This window comes from Callorhinchus milii, unplaced genomic scaffold, assembly GCF_018977255.1.
Source record: "Callorhinchus milii isolate IMCB2004 unplaced genomic scaffold, IMCB_Cmil_1.0 Scaffold5, whole genome shotgun sequence".
Lineage (NCBI taxonomy): Eukaryota > Metazoa > Chordata > Chondrichthyes > Chimaeriformes > Callorhinchidae > Callorhinchus > Callorhinchus milii.
In genome coordinates, this window is record NW_024704746.1 from 6996928 (window position 1) to 7014910 (window position 17983).

Genomic DNA, 17983 nt, shown 5'->3' on the forward strand with positions numbered 1-17983 from the left:
TGGCAAGAGCCAAGGCTTGGGGACCCCAGACTGTACACTGGGGTAACTGCTGGAGTCTGACCAGCTAAACCAGCAAAGCTGGCCATTGATATCACCATCTTGCAAGCTTTCCCGCTACTTGTCCAGTTAGGACCATCCTACCATTAGGGCTTTGGCTTGCAAGGTTAAAAGGAGCTGAATGGGATGATTTCCTACCCCCAGTGACTGGTCTGCCCTTCCAAGTCCTAGGTCTCCTCCTAATAAAGTATACTGTGTACACTGCCATGTGAACCTGCCCACTGCAGCATGGTGTGGGTCAAAGACTTTCATGGCCCTCCCCTCTGTCAGCAACTCATGTTTTTCTCATGATCTTCCCAGTATTATTTTCTCCTTTGGATTTAATTTCCCAACACTCTGTTAATCAAGGCCACGCTATACAGCCAGATGCTCCCACCTGTTTTTGAGTCAGTGAAAAAAATCGGCAGTTCTGTGTGATCAAACAGTTCCAAACACCTCCAGGTCCTGCTAAGTACTGAGGGATTTTCATACAACTTTCATACGTCAAACTGAGAGTTGGAACAATTCGCACAACACGTGAGCTTATGCTCCTCCCCACCCCACTTTCCATATTCATGTACAAATTACAGGCACTACTTGACAATGTACCCATTGCTTCCCAAGGAGCATAATCAGTTTCATGCATACATCATAGAATAAACGGCAAGAGTTAAAGGCTACAATTGGATAACATATCCAAGCCCACCTAACATCAGAGTACCAGATCAAGCCATCATCACAGCATTACAACTCCAGCTTCCAGTTTCAAAGTTTAATTTATTTGTAAGTAATACAAACTTTGGACATTAAATCTCATGTTCAATCAAGCTTTTGCCCTGCAAGCACCCAATATCGTTTTTACCCAAAATGTAACTTGCAATTCAGAGATGGCCAGGTCTATCATCACCCATCACTAACTGTAGCAGATTTTCTATTATGCATTTTCTTATGGATTTCACACTTTCAACATGTTGGAAAAAAGTAACCAAGTATCTAATCATCAGTGTGTGACAAAATTAGACTTGACTGGTTGATTGGTTTGACATAATCACAAACCCTGCTCACTCCTTAGCAAAACTGAACGACTACGCCCCTGTATCAGGACAAGTCTTTGGATTGATACAAGTAGTTTAAAGATTCCAGTCATCAGGACATGGGAATAATGGACTTGTTGAGAATGTGGGTGAGGGTCTCAATTGCCTGGGCAGAAAAATATTGATGGAGATAGATGAGGTTGGAAGGTGAAGAAAGTGAAATGAATGAGAGCCCAAGTGTAAAGCTTGAAGTACAGCGTAGTGGGGTGAGAAGTCGATATTCCTCACCATCTCCGTGAGATGCAGTCAGTGAGAAGGTGCAGAGAGAAGCAAGCAAGAGAACCTTAGTTTTATTGATATCTAACTGTAGGAGGTTAGAATTCATTCAAGATTTGGGACATCATCTGAATGTGACAGGCGCTATACAATTTGTTCAGAATGGCTTTGGTCCTACAAATGAGGGTAGAGGCAGAGGGATAGAGTTAGGTATCATCAACCTACAGATGATGGCATCAAATGAGGCATATAGATGTTGAAAAGAAGAGGACCAAGAAAAGCATCTTGAGGAACATGTGACTGTGCACTGTAGTTGGAGAAGCCATTAAAGAGATTAAATTAAGAGGATACAAGAAACACGGGATGCCAACCACTCATTCCAAGACTTTGGAAAGAAAGGGCAAGTTGGAAATGGGTAAGGAGTTTGACAGCACGGAGGGATTGAGTGAGGGTTTCTTGAGGTTGATGATTGAAGAGGGGAAGCTGGATGGCCAAGAATAGCGTGCGAATGCTGTCAAAGTATGAGTTAATATGCTTGGGACATACAAATAAGAGTTGGGAGTATGTTTCAAATAATGAAACACTGAGTGTTCGATGAGCAAAGAGACCTAACAGTTCAAGTTTATAGAGTATTATAATTTAATCTGCAGGGGCAGACACAGGCAAATGGGTTGCTGGCCCAAGGTCTTCACAGGATTTAATGTAAAGGGGATACTGTGTTTTGTGGATGGCTGCGCAGTGTAATATCTGACAAACAGCCATGAAGTGAACAACAAATTTAAAGTGAACAGGCAGGCGGGACTTTGGTTTAACATCTCATCTGAAACATAGCACTTCCAACAATGCAGCAGACCCCCAGCACTGCAATGAAGTGTCAATATAAAAGCAAGGAGTTTCTGTTCCAGATATTTAAAGGACTGAAAGCAATGTAATGTTGTACTCAGTGTCCTAATGTTTAACTTGGTGAGTGCAGCACACAAGGTCCCCAAGTGAGTATGCCAATAGCACATCATCATCTGCAATCACCACAATTTTATTGGAAGCAAGCACACAAAGTCCATCGCTCTAGATGCTATCCGATACATTGAATAGGGTGGGTGGATAATTTTGACCTTACCTCGTTTTCTATAGGAATAGGCTTCATTAGTCTCCCACTAACTGCAGTTGGGCCTAGAATACTTACCCAGGATTTAGCCATTGTGGACGCCTTAAATACCAACATCTCACTCGATGCCCAATGATGTTTATGGATGCTTAAAGGAAAAGGGATTTTAAACCCAGAACTATACTTCACTACATTCTGGATCACTACCCAGTAACCTCTGGTGAACCTGAAATTGTGGGTATGGAGTTGAGGATTGTGATACATTGATAACTTGCATAATGGCACTCAGTATCTGAGGCTCGCACCTGAGAATGGGCCATTTGAAAGAGATGTCAGATGGTTCCTGTCAGTGGCTACGTAATCGAATACAAGATCCTCATCCTCACCTTCAAAGCCCTCCATGGTCTTGCTCCCACCTACCTCTGCGACCTCCTGACCTCCTACCATCCTGCTTGCTCCCTCCACCCAGCGGGCTCCGGCTTACTTCAGGTCCCCCACCTCGCTCACCCACTATTGGCTGGCAGGCCTTCTGTCACTCTGCCAGCATCCTCTGAAACTCCATTTTGCAATCACTCCTCCTCGCCGCTCATCCCTTTCCTCCTTCAAGGCCTCTCAAGACCTCTTTAGACCGTGCCTTCAGCTCCCTCTCGACTCTCCCTCCTCCTCCCTCCCCCCTCCCCTCACCCGACATCCCCCGCTCGGGTCCGACCAACTGTCAGCCCTTGGGACGTCCTCTCACATGAAAGGGCCAAAATGGAATTTGTTGTTGTTGTTGTAATCACAGATTGACATTGTGTGAACTGAATGAGGGAAGAAATAGGGCAAGATAAATCGATCAGATAGCACAAAAAACTTTTTTTATGAAATTCTTACCCACAGCCTCTTTAGGGGTCCAGTAACCAGAGGAATCACAGACACGAGGGGACGAGGCTGTGTGTGCATACTGATACAATGTCCCATCTTCACTGCAATCTCCACACTGCGTTCCCACCTCTCTAGGAAAGAAAAATAGAAAAATAGTCTGTGGAGAATCACAAAATAATGTCCACAATTACACACCCTTAATCCTCTGAATACTCTGAAACATTCTCAAGGTTTCAGTTTGGTACGGTTAATAGCACTCTTGCCTCTCAGTAAGATTGTTGTGAGTTCAAGCCCCACGTCAAGATGTTGCACTCACAATCTGGAATCACACACCAATGCAGTATTGGGTATTGCTGAATTGGTGGTGCCATCCTTCAGGTGAGATTAAACTGAGGTTCAGGTGGACTTTTTAAAATCCTCCACGGCATTTATTGAAAAGGAAAGTGAATATTCCAGTCTATGATATTAATAATGCCATGAGATCTTAAATATTCACCTGAACAGTAAACAGGAGCTTGGGTTAAAACCTCTTTCGAATGCCAATGCAGTAATTTCCCAGTATTGCGCTGAAATGTCAACCTGAATAAAATCATGTACCAGATCAAGAAAGCATTTTTTTAATTTAGCATCGCCTTTTGCAGTAAGTCTAATATGCCTGGCATTGCTGATTTAGCCTGTGGGCGGTACTTTGTGTACCCATTGTCTACATTACAACTTTCCCACCCCGATCAGGTTAGCAGTGTAAACTAACCACAGGGAAGGAGATGTCAGATGGTTCCTGTCAGTGGCTATGTAATCACAGACTGACAAGGAGGGTAATAAGACAATGAGTTTACAATGCATTCTGCATGCCTTTTTTCATTTACTCTGGCAACAGCCTGAAAGCCAACTGTGCACTCTCTTTCTGTCTCTTGGAGCAATATTGAGGGTATAATGAGCAAGGAAAGAAACTAGAAAAATGAATTTATCGAACCAAAAAAACAGGATCTGATCTGTCATCTCAAATGCTTCCATTTTCAGATTTTAATGAGCTTTATCATAGTAATAACTAATACTCTTTGGATTTTATGTAGAGCCCTTATCACGACTTCGAGAAAAGATTTCACAGAATGTGCTGTAAAGTGAATTGACTGTAATTTGTGGGTGAACACGCAGCCATGTGCACAGCAATGTCGTTACATTAGTGAGTCAAATTATTATACTTTCTTTTTTTGAAAGGATTTTACCCGCCGAAAAGATGACCCAATTGATAACAACTTCCTACTTATTACTAGGTAAACCAAGGTGTGTGGAGTAAAGAAACTTGCCCTGCCTGGTCCTCTCTTGCGAGAGAGTGCTCTAACCAAATACGCTAAACGACTCCACATTATGTTGTGTCAAAGCAATCCAATATTGATACCATAAAAGAAACATGACGATCAGCTACTGTGGTTCACTTGGTACCTGGAGAAATGATGCTGCATGGAAAGCAACAGCAAGCCTCAACAACCTAGTGACCAAGTAGAGTGGTTTTAAATATGATCCATCCCGCAAACCTTTTAGATGTTGCATATGGTCTTCATACAGCATACTAACATTTGCGCAAGCTGTGCTCTGTCACTGCCAAAGGAATCACTCACAGATGTTGGCCTACTTCTGGCTAGCTTTGCTCTGAATTTGTAAATCCCACATAATGTTGCCAAGACAATAGAGAGAGTCCAGAGGAAATTTATTAGAATGGTACGGGGGATGAGTGGTTTGACTTATGAGCAGATACTGGGGGAGATGGGCCTTTTTTTCCATTGGAAAAATAAAGGGTGAGGGATGACCTGATAGAGATCTTTAAAATTATGAAGGGCTTTGATAGTCAATAGGGAGAAATTATTTCCATTGGTCAGTGATTAGAGGGCTTCAGTTAAGATCGTAAACAGTTAAATGGAGAGGTTAGGAGAATTCATTTCATGCACAGAGTGGTCATATATAGAGAGCCTTGCTGGGAGCAATGGTTGAGCCAGAATGCATATTCGGATTCAGAATGGAGCTAGATAAATACCTAAAAAGAAGTAAACTGCAGGAGGATGGAGAAAGGGCAGGTAAATGTGATTGAAAGGATTGCTTTTAAAAGAGCCAGCACAGGCACAGTGGGCTGAATGGCTTTCTTCTGTGCTGTAAATTTCCATGGTGCTATGATTTACGGTTTCAGGTGTTGATACAAGTATGCATCAGGCTGCTGTAGAGAAGTGCAGCATGGCAGATTAGATGGCAGGTACAGTGGGCAACAGGTTCCGTTAACTTAAATATGCTTTGTTTTCATCTAACTCTGTTTTTAGCCCTACATGTTTTGCTTTTGTCGAAAGTAAGTTGCGTGCACAGGTGTCTACCTCTCATCAGATCTACCACTGAACGGAAAACTTTATGCTCATAGATTTTGCCCACAAATATACAGTCAATTCACTTTACAGTCTATTCTGTGAAGCGCTTTGAGAAGTCGAGAAGACGTGAAAAGCACTGTATCTAATTCAAGGATTATTATTTATATATTATATTCAAATCCCACACGTCTCCACTACTGTACACTTGAGGAGGATATGCACTGAAGCAGCAGCCGTGGTTATGCATATGTAGGATTGCTAAGATCATTTGTACGCTAGAGAAAATGCTAATTATACCTTTATTGACGATAGTTCAATAAAGGGTATAATTGCGGCCAATTGCGCACAGCAGTGTCTCACAAACAACAACAACAACAACAAGATTCCATTTATAGAGCGCCTTTCACGTCAGGAGGACGTCCCAAGGCGCTGAAATCCACAAAGTGGATTAAGTGACCAAATTTTTTTTTGAAGGGATTATTATCCTCAGAAAAGCAATACATCAAATCGTCTAACAATTGGGTCCCTACTTACTGCTGGATAAACAGAGGCACGTGGAATAAGGAAACTTGCCCAACGTTTCGCCATGCTGGCTATGAAGTGATGTCTACCCGAATTTGGCCCGGATAACTTCTTGCTCTTTGCTCTGTCTAAATAACTAAATAATGAAATCTAATGCATATTGTTCACTTATGTTAGTGAACATTTTGTTCTGCACGATCGACCCCCACTCCCAACAGTCGACTTGAATTTGTATAGTTTTGATGCGATTTTGAAGGGTAGTGGAAATCTGGTACTCTTTTCCCTCAAAGGGCTGTGAATGCTGGATCCATTCAAATTTTCAAAGCTGAGGTGAGTAGAGTTTTGTTAGGTAAGGGTATCAAGGGATATGGGGCAAAGGTAGGTAATTGGAGTTGATGTATGGATCAGCCATGATCTAATAAAATGGCGGAACAGGCTCGAGGGGCTGAATGGCCTACTCCTGTTCCTATGTTCCTATCTTTCAGACCTTAGAAGTCCTCCTGTTCAGTGTTAGGACCAGTTAAAACTCCATTTTTTCTCTTATTTGCTTGTATGATTAGTTTGCCCCAGTTTTGTTTGTTAACCCTTCCCTCTCTTACGAAGAGAGGTAGAATCTCAGAAGTTATAACGTTTTCAGGCAAATCATTTGGGACGTCAAGAAGCAACATGCCAGGAGATTGGTAGAGGCCTGGAATTGAACCTGTCTCTTACCCCAAAACTGCATGAAAAAAAAGTACAGGAGATCAATCTAACATTACAGTTTACATTAGTCACTGCTGACTGCTTGCATTCTTCAGATGTCTTTGTCCTGCGCCCAATAAGACTGGAGCCACAGTATTCCATGGAGTATTTCTCCAGTTATGTCTGTAGCTACTGCCAATAAGTTCCATTCTCAACCAGATATTTGCAGCGCATATGCTTGAAGACATTGATCGAACAAGAGTAGTTACTTTTGATGTGAGCTGATTCCAACTCTTTATGGGAAGGAAACGTTTTGAATTGCCTGTCTCATTTGAAAGTTATTTTGTAGTCGAATCCTCTTGAGCCTTCGGGATAGATTATTCCAAAATGTTTTGTATTAGTGATTCTTGTGGGAGCAATAACTTTGTAATCCTTCTCTCTGTTTCTTCAGACAGAAACGTCACTCACGTGCAACAATGGGAAATGGGACAGAACTGTGACCTGTGACCCAATTAACTGTGGAATTCCTGACCAATCCCATGTTTACTATGCCAGATTTTCCTGTCCCAAAGGCACCACTTTTGAAAAGCAATGCATCTTCTCCTGTAACCTGCCAGCTAAACTGCAAGGTACAAAACAACAATTCAACTTATTTTATTTTGTAAGCGGATAGCTTTTGAAATGCAAATGAGAACAAAATGAGAAATGTAGCATACCAGTCACTTTGTGTGTTGGTGGGGGGAGTGGGGGTGGTGGGGGTTGAACAGGGCATCAAAGGAGATTAGGGCAAAAAGTGGCCTTTTTATTTTTAAACTTGGCTAATGATGAGAGGGGAACAACGCAAGTTATGTAGTGGGACAGCATCTAGCTATGAAGTAAGCACATCCTCAGTCTGTGCAGCAGGGAAAACCTCAGTCTTTGTAGTAGTGATGATAATAATAATCTTTACATTTGATATTATACCTTATCACATTGTTGAGACATCTCAAAGTGCCTCAGGATATATTGTAAAGTGGATTGACTGTGTATTTTGTGGGTGAAAAGCGGCAACCAATTGCGCACAGCAACCCCACAAACATTCGTGGATTGTTTGAGCAANTTTTTTTTGCGGGATTAATCCCCCTGGAAAGCAATCCACCAATCGACTAACAACCGGGTTCCTACTTACCAGTAGAGGTGTGTGGAGTGAGGAAACTTGTCTAAGGTTTTGCCCTGACCGGGAATCGAACCCGGGTCCTCTTGATTACAAGGCGAGCGCACTCATCACTATGCTCAGGACTCGAGTAGTGAAAATCTCCGTTTGTGCCCTAAGTAAACCTTAGTCTGTGGTAGGGAAAACCTCAGTCTGTGCAGTAGGACGACCTCTGGCTCTGAACTCAGGAAAACACAGCTACAATGATCAGCTGAAATGTTTTATCTCAGTGAAGAACAGACTGTACTGCCAGTTCTTCATTAACATTAAAAAGTAGGGGTGATCAATCAAACTGCTGAGGGTACTTCTTAAAATTTGAAACTAATGTTTATAAAACAATGGTTTGTGGGACTTGCTGTGTCAGTAGCGGTACCCTACAGCAGGTGCTTCATTCAGGCAGTACATGTCTAATATCTGCAGTTTTAGCTGGTTAGACTCCGGCAATTACCCCGCCACACAATCTGACATCCCCAAGTCTTGGCTCTTGCCAACCTGCACCTAATATTTTCCTTAATTAGGTAACCTGGAGGTGTCCCTCCAGAGAGAGAGTGCGCATTACATTCCACCAATCTATCTGTGGAATTTCCATGTGTAGGTAGGGTGCGTGGAAATCTCAGCTTGGTTTGGATACTCTTAGCATGGTGATGGATTTCTGCATGTGTCAGACACTCGTCTGACCAAAAACAAGTCTCACATCAAAACTTTTGGCTCCTTTCATACTTGAGCAGGTTTATTATTGCAAAAATCAAACCCAGCTCACATTCCTTATTAGGTGATGAGCCATCCAATATTTGGTGAATTCTGCTTCGAAGAGGTGACATGGAAAGGTTAAACAACAACATTGCTATGAATGCCATGGCTACTACAAGCCAATTACCACTGTGGGAATTTGTGTGGCATCTTCTTAAAACTCACAATGTCAGAAGGACTGTGAGACATTGTTTTCATAGTCTGTATGCGGTCTGACAATCAAGTTGCAGCGTATTGTAAAATAATTTGTGGGGCAGTATAATTGATTCTGCTCTGATGTGAGGAATCTGGGTAGTAAAAGGTGCATGAGAGGCTGAGGAAATACAGCTAAAACATGTAGGAGCCCAGCTCTGCAACAAGGTTTTTTTTGGCAATTGGAGAACTTTACAAGTTTACCTGCTTGCCAGGGTGAAAGGCAAATCTGCCAACTGGTGACCTTAGCTTTGTAGTTTTGCTATCTATCTTAGGAGGTTCAGCATGCATTGTAGGTAGTAAATAAATATTCTTCTTACTTCTGTGATCAGAGGCCTGTTGCTGATGTGCACCATCAACTGATTGACATGGGTGGAGGAATTGAACATTTTCTTCACACTCATCATCTTTGTAGGTCTTTTGAAGAAACCCAAGTTAGCAGGGTGTTGGACTGTGAATGATTTTATAACAATTCTGAATTTTGACTCTGATCTAAAGCCAATTCTAACTTCTTCTGAAGCTCTCCCACCTTGGCAATACTGGGGGAGAACCACAATGTAACCTCTTTCATCTCATTCTCACTAGTTAATGTCTTTTAAAGGTGCACATCCTAGATCAACACATCTCCGTAGATGGTTTACACACAGAAGAAGGCTATTCAGTCCATCTTGTGATTGTATGGAATTCTAGAAAGGAAATGCTCCTACTGAGTTAGTTCCTTTAGGACAGCGTGGTCCAATCTTTTGGCTGCCATGGGCTGCATAAGGTATATTTTATGTTTCCCTTCCAGAAGCATAACATTTACACAGCACCTTTTTCACATTACAAGGACATCTTAATACTGTCAGCTGGCACCTGAGCTGGGAGTGGGAGCCAAGAGAGGTGATATGGGAGGGGAAAAGATGACCAAAAGCTTGGTCAAAGAGTTAGGTTGTGACGTGCCTTGAAAGAGGGGAGGGAGGGAGTTGGAGGGACTCCAGGAATAAAACTCCATAGAGCGGGGGAAAAATGGCGACAGTGAGGGGACATGAAGCAAGCTGGTGCTTGTTCTGCAAAGGGAACGGCCAGGTCGGGAGGTAGCAGAGGTAAGAGTGGAATGAAGGACATAGAGGGAGCTTTCCGTGAGGAAACTGTATGGCCCGTCACTCATGTGTCCGTCCTCGATGGCATAATAAAGCACTATGTCAAATGCAGGGATTGTTATTATTTTAATGTTAGTCCTGGTGTTTCTCCCGGTGTCCTGGCCAACAAGNCCCCCAGATAAAAGCATTGATCATTCACTTCATAGCTGGTTGTGGAATATTGCTGTCTGCAAATTGGCTGCAGGGTTCTCTGCCCTTTCACTATACCCCTTGATATTTTTCTTCAAATATTTGCCCAATTAACTTTTAAGAATTATTGTGGATTCTTGTGGTGCCTCTAAACTCTTATGTTTGAATGCTGCCAGGACATACCTTGTGATAGGGTATGCTGGCCCCATCTCAATTTACAGGAGCTCCATGTTCTGTTGGGAGTTGGTGGATGGACTGGCAATTCTGTGCCTTGCACCATCATTTGAGCTCCCAATGCAAGCTGGTACCTTACTCTTGGCGTGCTACATTGATGGAGATGCTGTCCTTTGGATGAGTTACCAAACCAAGGTTCTTGTCTGCCTGTTGCCATTCAGGAATGGGCAGGAAATGGGACCGATCATCACATGTGTGGCTGGATTTGAAAGATCCCATTGTGCTAATTTTAAGAACAGGGTGTTCTTCACCTTGATCTTTATCTAAATTAAATTTTATTGGCAAGCAGACACTATCTCCCTCCCACAGTGGTTGTATTTTGAATACAAAACCATTTCATCGTTTCATTTTCATAAAGTGAACAGTGTAAAAGAATTGTGAAGGACAAGAAGAACTCGGCAGTGTGTGTGTTAAATTATTTTGGAGTGAGTTCAAGAGCGAAATCCCGCCAAACCACTGCTCAAAACAATGTCACCACTGATCAACGTCTTCTTCTGATGGATCAATTAAATAATGCTGCGACCATTCTAAACATGTGGTTCAGATTTGCAATTCTTTGTGGTTTCGAGGACTTTATGTTTAAGTATGATGTTATTGTAACCTTTTAAAACACCACGAGTTGCCAAAACATTGTACCAAAAATAAAATGAAATTCTCACATACTGTAGTGCACTTTTAAACACCATATAAAGGACTGAAATGTATCACAAACTCTAATCAACACGTGCCTTTTGAAACTTGAGACAGTCATTGATACCGTAGAAATGTTATCTCGCTGAAGAAATGACCAACCTGGAGAAATTGCTACCGTATTTGTGGATTTTATCTTTAGGAGAAAACCACTCCCTGATGTGTATGGAAGATGGCCTGTGGTCGTTCCCCGAGGCCTACTGCAAGGTGGAATGCATTGCTCCACCTCCAATAGCCAATGCCAAGCTGCTGGTTCCCAGATGCCAACAAGGAGGCCACGACGTGGGTTCGGTTTGCAGATATAAATGTAAACCTGGGTATTATGTCCACGGGAGTAACAGAACATCCAAAAAGTAAGTTTGCAAAGGGATGCATGTATTTAATATTTGAGGTGACAGCAGCTACACTTTTCATCTCCTTGGTGATGATATTAAAAAGAAAAAAAAATCCCTTTTGAGAAGGATTTTGTTAATGTTTCTTGGGGTCAGAATTGGCATGTTTAACTCACAGTGGAATATCCAGTTAAACAGAATTGTGTGTGTAATAACTCTGTGTGTAATGAGTATGACATGATTCCAGACATTGCCTCCTAAGGGTGACAGCTTGGCTCAGTTGCTAGCACTCTTGCCTTGAGCTGGAACTTGAGTTAACAGTCTATGCTGATGACTCGGAGCAGTGCTAGAGGAGAGCTGCATTGTTAGAGATGTGGCCCTTCAGACAAAACATACAAACACAACCCGAGGCTCCACTTCTCAACCAACTCCTCTTCCCACACTCCCTTCATCCTCATCTCAAACTCTAAATGTGAGATGATGGACTTACTGGATTCAAAAATTGAGCATGTTCTCTTAGCTGTCTCTGTTTCTGCCACTCCCAATCACTTCTCTCTCCTGCTCTAACTTAACCCTGCCTCTAATTTTTGTAGCTAGCATTATCCTAATTGCTGTAGCCCCGATAATTGTGACACCAACGCAGTGCCAATGGCCCGTGAATGAATGCTGGTTCCTGAGTTATTATCACCTTTTTTGGTGATAAGTTGGTATCCCAGGAAAAGGCACTGAAAATATTCTTCTCTGTTTGCCAGCAATGGGAGCTCTCACAAGTTGCTGTAAGTTTACAATGTATATAATAATAATACTTGCTTTTGATACAGCACCTTATCACGTCTTTGAGACATCTCAAAGCGCTTCACAGAATATACTGTAAAGTGAATTGACTATATATTTTGTGGGAGAATATATTAACAGAGTATCTTATTCTGTTGATAGATAGTCTTTTGTAGATGGTTTCAGTAATGCACGCCAGAATTTTTCTTCTTCATTTGACCGAGGATCTCCTTCAATACCTATATCGGCTCACGATGATTTCCTTCTGTTGTTTGAGTAGCTTGTGTCAGCTTTCCCCACCCATATCTTGTGGCACATCTAACCACCTTTTCAAGGTGCAATGGACATAATCTTCCCATCATGTCACACTTGAGCCATGTTGTGGTTAAGATGATCTACAAGAGTAATCTGAAACTGATAAGCAATTCTTCACCTAGTTGTTCAGAAAAAAACAGGTTGCCAGAGTTCATTTAAGGTTTTCATTGTACTGTCATCAAACTTCATACTTTGGCTGCTGTACAGCACATATTTTGCCATTGAGTTTCTAATTTCTCAGCTCCTCCTCATTTTATAATTGAAAGGCTGCTGTTTGAAATTCAGATGTTTCACAGTGTTTTTGGTCTGGTGTGCATCACATCCTTTCAGAGCTTGGTAACATGAGCAACTTTGGATTCTGAGGCAGACGTCTTTAATAATAATAATTCTTACATTTGATATAGCAGCTCATCAGATCCTTATATGTCTCAAAGCCCTTCACAGAATATATTGTAAAGTGAATTGACTGTATATTTTGTGGGCGAAACACGGCAGCCAATTGTGCACAGCAGTGTTCCACATCTGCCCGGCCCACCCCAATATTGGCAGTTAAGCCTACAGTCTCTCTGCCCCCATCCTTTGGAACTGCATTCCACAGTCTCTTCACCTCGCTCCTTCCCTTGTCTCCTTCAAGGCCTGTCTCAAGATCCTCCTCTTCACCTGCGCCTTCAGTCACATTCTCACCCCCACCCTCACCATCCATACCCTCAACTCCTCCTGAATCCTAGGGTGCAAATCCATGACTGTCCTGCGCTTTGGGATGTCCACCCGAAGTGAAAGGCGCTTTATAAATATAATTTGTTGTGGTGGTTTAAGTATGACCCAACTCAGCCTCCTCGGTGAGACCAGCAAACTCACACAGATTGGATTGAGCAAACTCTTTTTCCACAAACTGATTCTCGGCCACCACATCATTGGGCTGCCACCACCCCCCACCACACCCCCAGCAGGCGAGCGTTAGCATTATTCATCTCACAACACTATTCATAAAGAGAATGGAATTTCTCTCAGTGTCCTGGCCAACAATCTTGATGAATTACTCATTGATTTTATGGCTGTTTGTGCGAACTTGTTTTATGCAAATGGACTGACTTATCTGTCTACAATCATTACAGTTGACAACAGTTTCCTGTGAAGTGCTTTGACACATTTTAATGTTTAGGCGCCATATCAAGTGTAAGGACGATTATTTTCATGACTTACATTTCGAACGGCTTGGCTTCATATTATATTTTTCTCCTGTGGCTCGATTTTAGAGGTCACATATTCAGTCACAGTCATTTGGGATCTCAATTTTGTGACTCTTTGCAGAACTTTGCAATGGCAACTTCCATTATCGGGGCTTGAGAGAGGAGGAAATTGAACTGGCAAAACTGTGTGACCCAGTAGATAGTCCTTCCAGTTTGTTTGGTGGCTAACCTGGAGAATTGTGGACCTAGATAGGTTGTGAATAAGTCTCAAAGATTAACAATAATAGTAATAATCCTTAGATTTGATATAGAGCCTTACCATGTCTTTGTGACATCTCAAAGTGCTTCACAGAATGTACTGTGAAGTGGATTGACTTTTTTTAAAAAAGGGTTTATTACCCCCGGAAGAGTGATTTGACAATGGACGAACAACTGAGTTCCTACTTACTGCTAGGTAAACAGAGGAGTGTGGAGTAAGGAAACTTGCCTCACGTTTCACCCAGCCCGGGAATCGAATCTACTTGCGAGAAGAGTGCTCTAACCAAATACGCTACAGGACTCACATCTGCTGCAGGAGTAACATTTACTACAGCAACAAAGCAGTGAAAAATCATGTGTTTTTCACAATCTCAGCATGTCACTTCGGTTCCCGGTCTGTCTCTCTGAACAAGGGTTACATTGAAGTCAATTAATTGTCAGAGAACCAGATGAAGATCAGTTGCTTTCTGTTCTATCAAGAAATATTGTTGCATAGTACTTAACACTTTTATCCCAACCAAGTTGATCAGAGTTTAGGATACGTATTGTTGTTCTTGGCTCCTGAATTATTGTAATTCTTAGCAGATTGCACAGTGTCTGTGTCCAGACCCTTTCTATTCCTAGAAATAGCTTGTTTTTTTGCAGTGTAACAGATCAAACAGATGCTCTGAATTTTAAATCAGATAAAGTTTGCTTTCTGACTGCTGGCCTGTAAACAGAAGTGTGCTTTTCTTTTATTTAAAAAAAAGATTCACTCTTATTAGCTTCACCACACCAGCACTGTTCTGCACCTACATTTTTCTATGACCGAATATGGGGGCAGTGATCATTCAGTCCCTAGCTTCCTACCGGTATCCAGATACCATAGAACATCATCCTTTCTATTTGCTCTCCTCTTTCCTCAGGCAGAGAGCATATGCCATTTTCAAAACCTTCCCAGCACCTCCCAACGTGGGGAGTGGCGGAAGATATAGATAATTACTCAATGGACACTACCTCTCAAACCTGCTCACACCAACTCCTCTAACCGTCCTCTTTGCTCAGCCACCTTCAACCTTCTGCATGTCCCTCGTCCCCTCCACTCCACTCTCTGCAGCCATGCATTCAGGCACTGTGCCTGAAAATCTGAAACTCCCTGCCTCAATCCCTCTACCTTACCCCCTCTTTGCTTGTTTCCAGATTGCACCTGAAGACCTTTCTCTTCGACTGCGCCTACAGTCAACTTCCGTTAACGAATGTCATTAACATTCGCTTCATTAAAAGTGTTCATGGCAAATTCTTTCTTCATTTTACCTTTATCAAACTGTATCATCAATTTTTGGACAGAGATCAAGAAGCATTTCATCATATAATGGGCACTTAAACAGTGCAGCAGGTTCCAGAAACAGTGGCTAGAGACAAGGACAATGGACTCAATGAAGAAATGGCTTGATGTTGTAATGGGAGGATGGTAGGAGGATGGTCTCTCACATGCAACACATTCTGTGGCTCTTTCCCTCTCCCCTCAATGCAGCCTGGAACAGTAAGTGAGGGGTTCATTTCAGGCAGTCCGAGATGAAGCAATGGTTGGGACGCCTTCTTTCAGCTTCTAATTGCACATCAGTAGAGCGTGATGTTTTTTTCTTGCCCACAGGCGCTTCTTGAAGCTGCGGTGTTTGGAGGGAGGCCAATGGGAGTCGGGCAGCTGTAACCCCGTTCTGTGTAACCCGCCTCCTCCAGTGTTCAAGGGAATGTACAACTGCACGAATGGGTTTGAGTTTGACAGCCACTGCACACTTAATTGCAACGGCCAAGCTGACGGGGTGAGCCATTGTTTTCTCCTTGGTGAAAGACCTTTGAGACCTTTTCCTCTGATTAGTTGGTAGATAAAGAAGGTAAGTGCATTCACTGACCTAAAAACAGCAGGAACCTAAAAACATCTCAAGGTCTAATTGTTATATGAGATAAACTCTAATCCAGTGCTGTGGAGTTGATGCACTATAATAATAATATAATAATATAATAATAATAATGGTAATAATCTCTTCTAAATAAATAAAAATAATAATAATTTGGTCACTTAATCCACAACTGTTTGTGGGACAATACTGTGCGCAATTGGCTGCCGTGTTTTGCCCACAAAATATACAGTCACTTTACAGTATATTCTGTGAAGCGCTTTGAGACATCTCGAAAATGTGATAAGGCGCTACATCAAAAGCAAGGATTATTATTTTAAGAATTGCCTTGTTTTTCATTGCAGAGTAAAGTTCCTGCTGTGAACCGTTCCCAGGTTGAGTCCAGCAAGAATTAGATACAGGCTAATATGTACAGTCTCCACGTTGTCCGATAGAGCATTTGAATGGGAGACTATACAGGGTTAAGGTTTCTCTATTGATCTGCTGTTTCAGGTCATGCCTCTGCAGGGATCTTCTGAGCCGATGCTCATATATGCAGTAGTAACCAAACAGGACTGAGCTTTCTCTGCTGGAATCGGGATTTGGTCTGGAAATAATTTTCATTCTCCGTAGAGCAGCTCACTAACCTGAGGTAGCTGATTCCAGCAGAGTGTCTCACTGCAGAGGGGAACCCCAAAGGGTGGCTCACTGCAGGCACAAAAGCAAAGCACGGAAACAATAATGATCTCACGCCAGTGTTTATATTACCTATATAGGCGATGCTTTTTGTAAAAACACAGGCTCTGCACATTTTCTTTGTCAGTACTCCTCCATATGACATTATTATTCCTATTTAAAATGGTTAACTATTAATAATAACAATATTAATCCTTGCATTTGATATAGCGCCTTGTCATGTCGTTGAGACGTCTCAAAGGGCTTCACAGTGATGTATTGCAAAATTTTAAATCTTTAGAATAATATACAAAATTAAAAATACTTTACGGTATCAACATTTGTTTGATGATTCAGCTTGGTGATTGGATGGATTAACATTTGTTGTAGTACAAGCACTGGAATGTTTCAGATTTTGCAGAGAATTGAAGACAGTGTTGCTTCATCTGAAATATAAATAATAATCCTTGCTTCTGATATAGCGCCTTATCATGTCGTCGAGCCTTCTCAAAGTGTTTCACAGAATATGTAAAGTGAATTGACTGTACATTTTGTGGGCAAAAGCAGCAGCCAATTATACACATCAGTGTCCCATGAAAAGTCATGGATTGAGTGACCACATTTTTTTCTTCTTCATGGCATTATTACCCCGGAAAGCAATACGTTAATTGACAAATAACCTGTTTCCAACTTACTGTTAGGTAAACAGAACCATATGGAGTAAGGAAACTTGCCTAAGATTTTGCCTTGCCTGGGAATTGAACCTGGGTCCCCTTGCTGGCGAAACGAGTGCTCTAACCACTATGCTCCAACCACTATGCTCCATAAGCAGAGCATACCATGTTATCATTTCGTCTGGTCCAACAGAGTACAACATTAAACAGACTTGATTAAAAATAAATAAAGCAAAATGGCCGGTTGATCGAGGTAGCAAAGGACATTTAAGAGGTCAGACTAGCTCAAACCAGAGAAGCGCTCCAGAGGTATCATTAACAGTGGCGCTCATCTCAAATCATCTTTCTTGCAACAATAACCTTGATGCAGACCCAAATTGAATTTATTGGGAAACTACACAGAACGTGTAGGTAGGAATTGTGATAGGTTGGGTGAGACTGTGTGGCTTTGAGTTCATTTTTTTAAATAAACTCTTGGAAGGCGATTGAAAAGGAACACAGTGTACTTGTTATGCTGGGGGGCAAGATGCTTTCCACTGTTTCTAAATTAAACCTTTATTGTATTTGCTTTGAGCCAAAGCACATGAGAAGTGGCTGCCAAATACGTGTTACATGACAGGCATTGCAGAGGAAATAATGCCATTCAGTGTCCAAGATGATCTATTTACACAGCGGTCTGAGGCACAAGAG

General features: G+C 42.0%; 1 protein-coding gene across 1 annotated transcript in view; it reads left to right on the forward strand.

The window, feature by feature from the left end:
- Window positions 1-17983, forward strand: part of pappa2 (pappalysin 2) — a 130455-nt gene that overhangs the window by 77788 nt on the left and 34684 nt on the right. Inside the window, exons 9-11 of the mRNA XM_042334959.1 lie at window positions 7321-7498; window positions 11341-11551; window positions 15701-15869. Coding sequence (XP_042190893.1) covers window positions 7321-7498; window positions 11341-11551; window positions 15701-15869 — 558 coding nt within the window. The remainder of the gene's footprint in view (window positions 1-7320; window positions 7499-11340; window positions 11552-15700; window positions 15870-17983) is intronic.